General features: G+C 40.0%; 1 protein-coding gene across 6 annotated transcripts in view; it reads right to left on the minus strand.

Annotated features, from left to right (window-relative positions):
- SUPT3H (SPT3 homolog, SAGA and STAGA complex component) overlaps positions 1-12,286 on the minus strand; it is a 562,051-nt gene that overhangs the window by 55,100 nt on the left and 494,665 nt on the right. For 2 of the 6 annotated variants that reach the window (XM_064597675.1, XM_064597674.1), the window contains exon 12: positions 6,582-6,775. The exons of the other annotated variants lie outside the window; for them this stretch is intronic. In XM_064597675.1, the coding sequence (XP_064453745.1) occupies positions 6,582-6,775 (194 nt within the window). The remainder of the gene's footprint in view (positions 1-6,581; positions 6,776-12,286) is intronic. 6 annotated transcript variants of the gene reach the window in all.

A 12,286-nucleotide genomic window follows, 5' to 3' on the forward strand; every position in this document is an offset into this window, starting at 1 on the left:
TGGAGGTCTTTTTTTTTTTTAAGATTTTATTTATTTGAGAGAGAGAGAGCACACGAGCGAGAGAGAGCATGAGCAGGGGGAAGGGGCATGGGGAGAAGCAGACTCCCCGCTGAGCAGGGAGCCCGATGCAGGATTTGATCGAGATCAAGACCTGAGCTGAAGGTAGATGCTTGACTGACTTGAGCCACCCAGGCACCCCTTTTTTGATCTTTCTGGCACAGTGATTTTTCTCAACATCGGCTGACTGTCCATTAGAACTACCTGGGAATCTTAAAAAATCCTGAGACCCAGACAGCACCCTCAGGTAATTAATTTCTGAAAGTGGGGCCTAGGCATCTATCCCAATGTTCGGTCAGGATGGAGGAGCACTGATGTAGGGGAAAAAATCAAGCCCTCATTTGTTTTTCGGGTTTATTCTGAGTTTTAATTCCCCGCTGCCTTCACCCCTGTGGTAGGAAACATATTACAGTTCTGTTCTGTGTACATGTGCTGTGTGGGTCTCTGCAACTGGACTCAGGGTTTTCTGGTCAGCCAGCTTATATGTGAACCTTTCCTATCAGAGACTGGTAGATATTAAAGAAGTCCAAACTGCTTGCTCGTGAGACATTTCCCTTGACTTATCTTCATCATTTAGCTTCAGTTGGCTGACATCAGTAACAATGTATTTTGTGTGCACGTTTGCACAGTGGTTTATGGTTGACAAGGTACTTCTATAAGCACTATCTCATGTGAACCTCACCATAGTTCTGGAAAGCAGGTGGGATTACTATGCCCATTTTAGAGGAGAAAAATGTGGCGCAGGGAGGTTAAATGACTTGTCGACATCTCCCAGAATTCAGTGACAGAGACCGGACGAGGAACCAGAACATCTAACACCCAGCGCACTTTCCACTCCTTTCTACCCAACTCTCCTCTGAAGAAGAACAGAGGTGAGAGATGGTTTTCTTGTTACCTTGTGATGCTTTCAATTCAAACGTGATATTGAAAGCTGAACTATAGCTGAAGCACTAGATACCCTATATGCAACCAGATTAATGCAATTCAGTGACGTTCCTGGAAGATAATATGTGGTCAACAATTATTTGTTGAATGAATAAATATGCAAAATCCTATTCTTGTGACAATGTATCTGACCCTTCTACGGAGGAGAGCTGGAGAGATTAGCACTCCACATGAACCCCAATTTCCATCCTGATTTGATCTGCTTATAATGGTAAGGACCCAGAAAAAGGGTCAGAAATAGTAATTCAGTATTGAGGCTGAATGAGTCTTGGAAGAGTACAGAGGCAGACGGACAATAAGACACATAAACACAGTCCTAGATTCTTCCTGTCTGGAAGAATAATCTCAGGAAGTCACTAAATGTGTGCAGGAGAAAATATTAACTGACAACAGCTTTTAAGACCTACATATTAGATGAAAATCTCTGTGCAGGAAAAATAAAGGACAGCAATTCCAGCAGATGAACCAGATGTATGGCCTGAAGTCCAATTATCGAGGCTACAAATTTATACATTTAGAAAAGCAAATTCATAGTGTTGGTGATGTATTTAGCTGGGAAGAAGCCAGTTACTGTATATTTGTAATCATGCTCCCAACACACCTGGTGAGGACCACCCCTGGCTGACATTCGGAGCAATGCATAGACACCACTTCCTCTTTAGATATTCAAGTCTGTGTAGTTGCAAAGTGGTTCTGAGGCCAAGAATTGGTCAGACACGATGACCAAATTCTGTGAAACAAAAATGCTAGTTAATGGTAAGATGACTTCCAAGAAACCGAATCAACAAGTTCCAAAAACTCTGAAAGAACGTAATGTTTAGATTAGATTTTAATGAAACAAAACTAAATAAGATTTAAAGAGGCCTAAGGGATGATCTCATGATTGAAAAATAATAACTTAAATCAAATAAACAAAAAATGGACTCATAGTCTCCACACTCTTTCTTCCTGCTTCCTTTCAGGTTCTCGAGTCTCTTGATTCCCTGGGGGGGCTTTGAAGGGACACACACTTCTTGACATATATTAGGCAGGTCAAATCCAGATGTATGTTTTTTGAATTAAGATGGCTTATTTAAAGCAATAAGAAGCTGCCACAGAATAGCCAAAATTATAGATATTAAGGACGGAAAAGGCCTATTAGATCATCAAGTCTGTCCCTCAGGGCCAGTGCCGGAGAAGCAATCGAAATAAAATGATCCACTTGCTCCAACTGTTCTCTGTGGTTAGCAAGACAAAAACACTCTCAAACAGAAATGAGTCTTGGAAATTTATGACTGAAATGCTGAACTCTTTTCTTTTTTTTTTTTTCAATTATTTGGCTCTTTGTCAGTCAGAGTCTGGGGAAGTTGGGCTTCCTTTGTAATAGTTTCTATATACGATATGTATATATGTATGTACATATCTCTCTAAATGTATCTGTATTTGTGTGTGTACAAAACACATATAGATGCTGTGAGGCCACCGCTTATCATGGCTTGCAGTCACTTCCTACAGAGTCACATTTATATTCATGAGAAGCTCCTGATTCATCTAGAAGCACAGATTTAGATTATGTTCAAGATTTGCCAGTGTAGGAATCACACTCATAGATTAAGTCTTCTCTTTTCTGGGAGCTCAAGATGTAATAATGAGTCTGTAACCACTGAGAGACGGTGTACGTGGACACTGAATTTAGTCCATGGGATGGAATTCCAGATATAAGCATTAAGAACTTGAGGGATTTTTCATGTGTAGAGACCAGAAAAAGTGAATAGCTTTTAGTTTTCCTCACTGGAATGGTTTTAATAATTTTGAATAATACCTTTCCATGAGGCTTTTTAGGTATATTTCTTGAACTATTAGTATACAAAATTTACCTAAATACAGGAGTAGGATAAAGCCACGTCAGTATGGAAGGAATGAAAAGAGTTTTCTGAACTGGTGGAATGAATAGAATGTGGGTATACAAAAGATTTCTTTTTCAATGGTAAACAGATAGCCTTGGAAAGACACAGATGTGACTCACAGCAATGAGCACGCTTGGGTTGGTAACCAATGCAGTTATGACTGGCAGCACAGATAGACTTATAAGGTAATTACGAGGAAAGGAATCCAGCCTCAAACTGATCCACCAAAATACTCATTCTCTAAAGCTTGTGTTGGCTACAGTGGAATTAGCAATGAGAAAAAGTGTGGTTTCTTTATCAAAGAGCCATCGAATGGCCCTACATCTCCTTGGAAAAATGTGTCAAAATGTTCTACAAACAGCCTTTTAAATTTCCATCCTAATGTAGACATACTGTTGCCTTCTAGTTTCTTAAAATAAAAATGTGATCGAAAAAAATTTTTAAGAATCCCACCTAGGGTTACCTATGGCCTTACAGTAAAAATACATGAATGTGTCTTAAGTTGTGAAACACGAGAGTACCTTCTATTATTGATTTCATTGATGAAATCTTGGTATCTGGAATTATTTCTATAAAAAGCTGGGGGCATCAAACCCTTGGTCACAAATATAAACTCCTTAACACAGTTTCTATGGGAAAATCCAAAATTGACTCACATCATTTTGACTTGTCAGGCCTTTCCCAGGAACTTAACCTGCCAAAGGGATGAAGATTGACTCCTTGTTTAAAGAAGAGGGGCCCCAAAGGTATTTCCTATAAATTCTTATAAATTTGGGTGTCAAAGGAAATGGAAAATCCAGCATCCTCAGACATTTGAAGACCCCTTCATGGTAATGATACCATATCTTCCATTTTCCAGTTTGGGGAAACTTAAAAGACTTGTGCTACTAATTTTTATTATATTCTAGTAATGAAGGAAGAGGCTCAGAATCAAGTACTTAAAAATATTTATGCCAGAATTAGGAAAATGGGCACCTAAGAACAAGTCATTATTGGTGACACTAGACAAAATCCCCACTCTAGTCACCTTTTCCATTTTGCTTTCTTCCACCTTTCAACTAATTCCACTTTTCTATTTTTCCCCTAATTATGCAGTGCGCAAGGCTGTGACAGGCTCAGACCTTGCCGAACTTCATTAACTATACTGAAAAGCTCCGTCATGGAGCTGTGAACATTTAACGTGGCACCTACCTAAAAACGGTTAAGGGCAAATTTCAATAAGTCTTCAGTTTTACATTTTTAGTTAACTTCTGATTGTAGGGCCATTGAAGGATTTCATCTTTTGGAAAACTGAGTGGAGAAGGAGCTATCTCTTCTCCCATACCTCTGCTTCCTTTCCCTACTTCCCTTCCAGCCCCCCCCCACACAAGAAAGAGTAGTCACAGGCATTAGAAGGCAGTGACAATGTCTAAAAAATTTATGCTCTATTTGCCCATTCTTCACTTTGGAGAACAAACTATTTTCATAGTACAATAGCTATGGTAAATTCTCTGCATTTTGTACCTTTTAGTGTTTTTTTTTTTTTTTTTAACAAAAAGACTATCAGCACAGGAATAGTCTTCTTCTCCCCATAAAATTAGCAGTGAATTTGCATAAAATGAATGCTACTTCTTACATATTTGTCTTTGTGAGCTAACCTTCCAGCAAGGGCAGAAGGAAGATGGATTAAAGCAGTATCTGATGATGCAACAATTTGCTTTCACACTTTGTCTTCAGGAGGTTCCATTCTACCACCTGGTTCAAAACAATTATAAACTGAACCTTTTAAATCGATGCATTTCTAAATGATGTCCTACTGGCTGTAGAAAGTATTTTGCCTAATGACTGCCTTGTTCTTCTGGAGATTAAGAGAAATAAGGTTTTGTTTCTTTATGATAATTATAAAGGCTAACGGTATTGAGTCTGTGCTGGGCACTATTCTAAACATTTTATGTGTATTAACACTTTCGATCCTTACAACAATCTATGAGGTGGGTGCTATTAGGAAGGCTGTGTAATTTGCACAGGGTCACATAACTACTAAGCGGTACAGTCATGATATGAACTTAGGCGGTCGCTCCAGAGCCCATGTTCTCAAGCTGTATATCATCCTGGCCTTGGAATCACTGATCCCCTTGGGAAGCTCTAAAATCATCATAGGAAACATGCACTCAATAAATGTATGCATGTAATAAATATATGCTACCTAACATTGGGCTGTGCACCGGAGACAGAAGTATGAACAAGACACAGACATCACCATAATGGCTTGCAGTATTTTAGACAAATGAATAGTTGTACTATGTTTGGGTCTTGGAAATGCACGTAGAACAAATTACAAAGGTGGGGAGCCTGGGTGGCTCAGTTGGTTGAATGTCCAGCTCTTGATCTGGGCTCAGGTCATGATCTCAGGGTCATGAGATAGAGCCCCGCATCAGGCTCTGTGCTCAGCGCAGAGTCTGCTGGGGATTCTCTCTCTCTCTCCCTCTCCTTCTGCACCCCCCCCACTTGGGCTCTCTCTCTCTCCAAAGTAAATATATAAATCTTAAAAAGAACAAATTACAAAGGTAAAATAGAGGTGCCCCCCCCCACCTCAGTGAGTGGAATAAAAATGAATACAGGGATGGTGGTAACAGGCAAAAAAGAACTGGCTGAAATCAGTTTTCCCCAAAGCAAAATACACCACACCATCATCTCTCTGTGGACTCTTGCAATCACCTGACTGGGCTTCTTGCTTCTATTCTGGTTTGTAAGACATTCTTGTCACAGTAGACAGAATGATCCTTTACCTACTTTGAAAAGAAGCAATCAGTGAGTCAGGAAAAACTAATACTGAGCAGTAGACATCATGAATCAGTCTGTTCCGCTGTTGGACTTAGTTCTGGATTGGGACAGCTTAGTGGGGTCAACGTTGCTGAATGGCCTCCCTCTGCGGAGGTTCCTCTCTCCCTGTCCCCATTTGCTGCTTCCTCCAGTCAGAGTCCTTTCTTTTCCTTATGCCTCTGTGGACCCAGCTCTGATCAGCTTCTGCTGGCCTCTCTCGGTACTGTGTTCCAGTCCCTGCTCGCGACCAAAAATGCACTGAAGCAGAAATGCAAGCATTTTAAATATATCTAAAATGTGATTTAAAAATATTATTCATGGGGCGACTGGGTGGCTCGGTCGTTAAGCGTCTGCCTCTGGCTCAGGTCATGAGCTCAGGGTCCTGGGATCGAGTCCTGCTTGTTTCTCCCTCTGCCTGTCGCTCCCCCTGCTTTTACACTCTCTCTGATGCATAAATAAAATCTTCATAAAAATATTATTCATATAACAGATAAATAGAAACTTACATTTAGATAATTCTTTTACCTTCTAAAAATTTTCTAACGGAATCTGGAAACACGATAGCTGTCTTCAAATATGCGAAGGTCTATCTCATGAAACAGGATTAGCTCTATGCCTGAAGTTCCAAGAAAACCCCTTGAGATAAAACGTAGTATTTCCTTATCTAATAGATAAAAACAAAAAGGAGGAAGCACAATATATGTTCTCGATGGGGTCCCTGTGAGAACGGACGCCACCGGAGAGTTCATTCTTTTCCATTCAGTTCTGCAATTTGCAGTTTCTTGGTTCTCCAACACCAGACAGACTCCAATGAGGAGACCCCGTTTTCTGATTTCAAGGCTTGTCAGGCTCCTTCCAGAGAGAAAGAAATTCCATCACACGGAACTGTACCTAAGCACGTTGCACTTTCTAGAGAGGGTCACAGAGCACTGCGCACTTAACTCTGCCCCCCTCCGCCCAGGTCTCGGCCGTGGAGGAGGAGGTGCTGATGGGCTTGAGATCCATCTCTCGGGCTGGCCGGCTTTGATTGGCAGATGCTTCTCCTGAGGCAGCAGTTTCTCATCTCCCTGGCTTTCTGGCCCGCACTGTAACAGATAAGGGGTAGCAGACATCCTGTCTCTAGTGCACCCAGAAACAAATGCAAACTAATGCAAAACAGAATCAGAAGGCCCGGTTTTTCTGATTTTGCTCTCCTAATGAAACGGTCATCTTCATTCACAGAGTGGTCTATTCCTATCTTGCCGCACTACTCTTGCTGTGCAGTCAGTCACAGGTACCGACATGAAATGCACTGTATTTGAGCCCCGGTCAATTCTAGTTTCTTGAATATAGCAGGGAATCAAAAGTTAATATCCAGCCAAGGCTACTATGACAGAGGTGGCGTATGCATGGTTTTGTGAGCATGTGTGTGTAATGCAGACACGTAACAGATACACTCATGCATTATACACGCCTGGTAGATGGGTGGTCACTTTTTTTTTTTTTTTCTATTTTGGTTCGGGGACAGCCGTTAGGCTTTCCCCCCTTCCTCTGAACAGGGACATTTCTGTCTCAGAGGCGGCCAAGCATTTATACTACCATTACTCTTATTTAGTAGCAAGACCGAAAAGCTTCGTATTGTCTGCCACTATGCCTACTCAAGCTGATCGTCTTTTAATAGTTTCAATGAAAGTTGTGCAAGGAAATGATATCGTACAATCTCGGCTCTCTAGGGAAGGATACGGTCATTCCCAGAGGAGAGCGAGCCTTTGCTGAATCTGCTGCTTTATGAGTAAAACAGGAAGCTCGGGCCTCTTTTATTGTACCTTTCTCATTTTTGAAAAGCCATCCAAATAGTTCCAAGTAGAGCTGAAGCAAAGTTATTAATGTCAAGAAGCCAAGATCTTTCTCCATGGTTTGCTGGATGAGGAAGGGAGAAAACTGTTTGTACTCAGCTGTCCTTTGCTGCTTCTGCTTGAGCCAAAGAAGCAGGAAGGAGAGGGAATGAATAAGTGAAAAGAGATGGTGTTTATCTCTGAAAAAAATCACAATGTTCTGCACTCAGCTCCGGCAGTCAGATGTGGCCCCTGCATCTTTAAGACAGATCGTTCCTTCTGTGAGACACGACGCACTAATTAGTGCGCTTCTGCCAGAGAGAACTCACACATGCAACCCATTAGGGAAAATATAATTTCTTTTTCTTTAAGAAGACTCAAGATCATTAGACATGGTTTCTTCAATGCTAAAAAATCAGGCCAAAAAATGAAAACAAACAGTTTCAAGTATTTGCAACATAATGCCCGCGTGTATTTATGGGAATACAGTAAAAGTGCCCTAAAATGTGGTTTGATGTTTCATGCTGCACTGTTTTTCTATCTTTCCCATTCTCTAACATGTGTCCCCTTATCCTATCTCACTTTAGTTTTACTACATTCCAAATATTCGCAGAGCAGTAGCCACAGTAATTCCCAAATAGTTGGGCTCTCAGGGAGCGAATGACCCACAGGAAGCAGAGCCCAGAAGCTTGTTGTAAATTAAACAAACTCCTTATAAATTAAACATGGTAACATATGAACACAAAGGTAGGGCATGACAACATGACATAACTTTTAAAAACAGCAATTAAATGTATAGCACTGCTTTCTCTAATGATGTGCTATGCTAATTTAAGGCTAAGGTGATGATTCTGTTGATTTAACAGTTTAACATGGAGCTCATAAATGGGAATAAAATCTGTAATAAAGAAATCATGGGGACTTTAGCATTTATGAGTATAGAATTAGGTATGTTATTATATGCGAGAAAGATATACATTTCAATCCAATCAATTTTCTCTGTCATAAACTAACCCAAGACATTTAGGCTGAACAGTAAGCAGGCTTTTTAGAAATTCGAAGAAAATACATCCTTTAATTAAATATGCAGATTCTGAATGGGATATTAGGTGGTAAATTATCTTTTTCATTTCTGTTTCAGGTTATTGTCTATGTTTTGCTTCTTTCACAGGTTTACCCTGTTTTTAATTTTTTTTTTTTGGCAGATATTCTGAAGATACAATAGAAATGTAAGACATGACTTATAACCCCCTTATCAAACATAAAGTACTGTAAAGGATGTACAAATTCCACTGTAGTAAGAGGACAAAAGCAGAAAGAAAAACACATCTGACTGTGCAGGGGTTTGATGAAGGAAAGGGTTGTTCTATTTGGGGGAACAGCCTTGCCGGAAGGAATGTGTGTGCGGCAATCCTTTGCATTTCCTGGTTTACTCTGCTCTGGACCAAAACAATCCTCATCAATCAGATTGATTTTTAGTGTTCATGGTTAGCTCAGCACTAACTGGCTTTGTTTTTAAGATAAATTCAGCTATACAGGTAATCCAGCTTCTACAGCCATGTTACTATTGATACCAGCGTGTGGCATTATGAACACATTTCCTTTATTCCTTTTTTTATTCCAGAGCCCATATGTTTTGAGTCCATTTTTTCCTACCTAGAACCTCTGCCATATAAAAATCCCTTTATAAAGTAGCTGCTTCTGTACAGGACAGAAACATTATAGTTAGAACCCCTTGGTCAGCAGCTGTCAAGCTATCCGAATCAGCAACTGGCATTACTCTCTTGATCATACTGGTGGAAATCATATACATTTCTGCTTTAGTGGCAACAGATGAAACCTGCCAACGTTACGGGGTAACAACTGCAGAGCAGGAGGGAAGTAATGATTTCATATTTTGTTCTCCACTCCCGTCACATTTAACTATGTGCAGGTCTTGGACCACATCACGGTCTCCCTTCCTCAGGCCCCTATACTTCATACTCATGCTGATGAGACTGATCTTTCTGGACCTTTCTGCTTGACCGATTTCACTAGTCCTTTAGGTTTCTGTTTGTTTTTTATTTTATTTTTAGAGATTTATTTATTTGAGAGAAAGAGAGAGAGAGAGAGAGAGAGAGAGAGAGAGAGAGAGAGAGAGAGACGAGCACACAGAGGGAGAGGGAGAAGCAGCTCCCTGCTCCCTGGGATCATGACCTGAGCCGAAGGCAGATGCTTAACCGACTGAGCCACCCAGGTGCCCCCTTTAGGTTTCAGTTTAGATAACGCATCCTCCAAGAAGCCTTGTCTTTTTATCGTTAGGATAAAGTTAGGCTTCACCTATGTGTGTCCACAGCTCGGTTGATCTCACACCAGCAATGACTACACTACATTCTAATTGCCATATACTTGCTTGTAAGCTCCTTAGGGTAGAGAGTATAGCTTGTTCAGAAATTTGGTCATAGCACGTGGCACTTAGCCTGCCATGTAGTCACATGCCCACAATTATCTGTTGAACAAATTAGTAGGATGTTGATAATGATGACAATGTTAATGATGGCTAAATTTACTGAGTGCTTATTGTGCCTTTGCATTTACCCTTCGCAATAGCTCTATGAGGCAGGTGCCATTACCATCCCCATTTTACAGATGAAGAAACTGAGAAGTAAAAACATGTTACAGAAGATAATTATATATATTAAGACGACTAGACTTAATAAAACTAAAACTTTATAAAAAAAAAGAAATAGGCACAGAGAACCTTCAGTACTTTTTTTGAGTTGCTTTGTTTTGAAAATGGCTTGTCGATTTAGGTGAACTTAGTTTATACGCTGGGAACTAAAGTGAATTGAAGGATAACTACTAATTGATAACAGATCCAAATAATTGTTAGGTTGAATCATATGAAACTATTGATATTCAATTGGTTTTGACTTACAAATATGGCAATTTCATCCATTTCAACCTCGTACACTGAGTTCAGCTATAGCTCAGTCTTTATCCTTGTTGCCTACCCCATTCACCCACAGCTGGAAAACATACCACACTCCTACATATTGTCATGCTAAAGAGTGACAGGTACATGGATAGGGACCAGAGAAAGCATTTATGCATAGAATTCTTTTAAACTGTGTCAACAGAGCCTTGTTTCTATGGTTGGCTAAGACTTAATGATCTCTTTGCCATATATAACACTTTTGTGAACAATGACATTGATTGTAATGCGTTCTGCCTATGTAGACCACGTCCAGGGCCCCAGAAGAGGTAAAATCAGTAATAACATGTTTTTCCATAGTTTTAACTCCTATATGATGACATAAAGCCAAAGGTAAAAGGAAAAAAGAATTTGGAGTTGAAAATGATTTAAATTTGCCAGTTCCCAGCACTTCTGGAACATTGCCAAGGTTAATTTGGATTGGGCCTTTCAAAGTCTGCACTGCTCTAACCTGATGTAGCCTAAAAAACATACTTGATATAAAGAGGTAAAAAAAAAAAAAAAACCAAAACTCAACACAACTGACAGTCTGTTCTCAGGTTGCCTAGCCCCGCACCAGAATGTTCTATTTGTTTCATTCCAGAAGAGGGTGATACTGTGTCTCTTAGTGAAAGGTATTTGTGATGAGAATAACTTATAGGCTCATCCAAAGCTACGGAAGGCAAACGCTCACAGGAGGGAACAGGACTTGTTTGCAGGCTGGAAACATTTTTAGTATTTGCTGGAGATTTTTATTTTGAAATCTCCAAATTCAACAATTCTTTAGCCTCTGTAAACTTTCAGATGGAAAGCTCCAATATTTAGAGTAAATAATGTCTAAGCTTCCCCTTCCCAGCAAGTTTTCTTTTTCTCCCCTGTCATAAGAGTGTTATATCCTGGCAACTGAAATACAGAAGCCCTTTGTAGTAAAGCTATCATACTATACCCCTCAGAATGTGTTGCTAATGAGGTTATAGCTTACTAGAACCATAGAAGGGCATTGAAAAAAGAAAATACCCTGACAAATGTGTTGACCAAAGGATGCCAACAACTCTCCTAGGGTCCTGTCCGAAACTCAAGGATTTACAAAAAAAAAAAAAAAAAAAAAAGAACTTTAGTGTATGTGAAAAATCATAACACTGAAACATAAGTCCATTTATCTTTTAACTATTTTTCTAGTTCTCTTCCAAAATTTTACTGGTTATTAAAACACTGCTGTGTAAATACAAATGTTCTGCTTTATAACTCACCCCCTATTTCTTGTCCTTACAATATAATAATGTCATTGTTTGTTATATCACACTTATTCTTAAAGTCATAGGGCTTGATGTGAAGGACTTTAAATAGCACAGTGAGGAGGGGCTTCTGCAGAAACAGGAGAAGGGGGAATCAAGTAGAGCACGGGGAGTTCAGAAAAGGACTCTGAAGGGCTTCTCCAGTTCTGAGAGTCCTTGAAGAGTTTATATACCATGATTTTCACCAAGCTAAGCAGCGCTCCTCATAAACATCCTCCTGTTCCCGAATCAGGCTGTCCAAGACCAGACTGTCCACTGACAAGGTCACGGGGAATGTACTACCAGAATTTCAGTGAATCCATTCAAACTCCCAGATTGGGAGTTTAGCTGCAAATAAATTTCACTAGCATACGCTAATTCATATGCTACATTTTCTTAGCATACATCCTTTGCCCCGATGAGTAAACGAGCAAATGCCCACTTCTCTTTCGAGAGGCTCACAAACAACTGCTTCATATAACCAACTATCTTGAGTCAGGACCACCAGAACTGAGACCTTACAGCAGTCTATAAAACATCAACACTCTCAGTGAT

This window comes from Mirounga angustirostris, unplaced genomic scaffold, assembly GCF_029215605.1.
Source record: "Mirounga angustirostris isolate CCGP_5_RB_7025 unplaced genomic scaffold, mMirAng1.0.hap1 SCAF_8, whole genome shotgun sequence".
Classification (NCBI taxonomy): Eukaryota; Metazoa; Chordata; class Mammalia; order Carnivora; family Phocidae; genus Mirounga; species Mirounga angustirostris.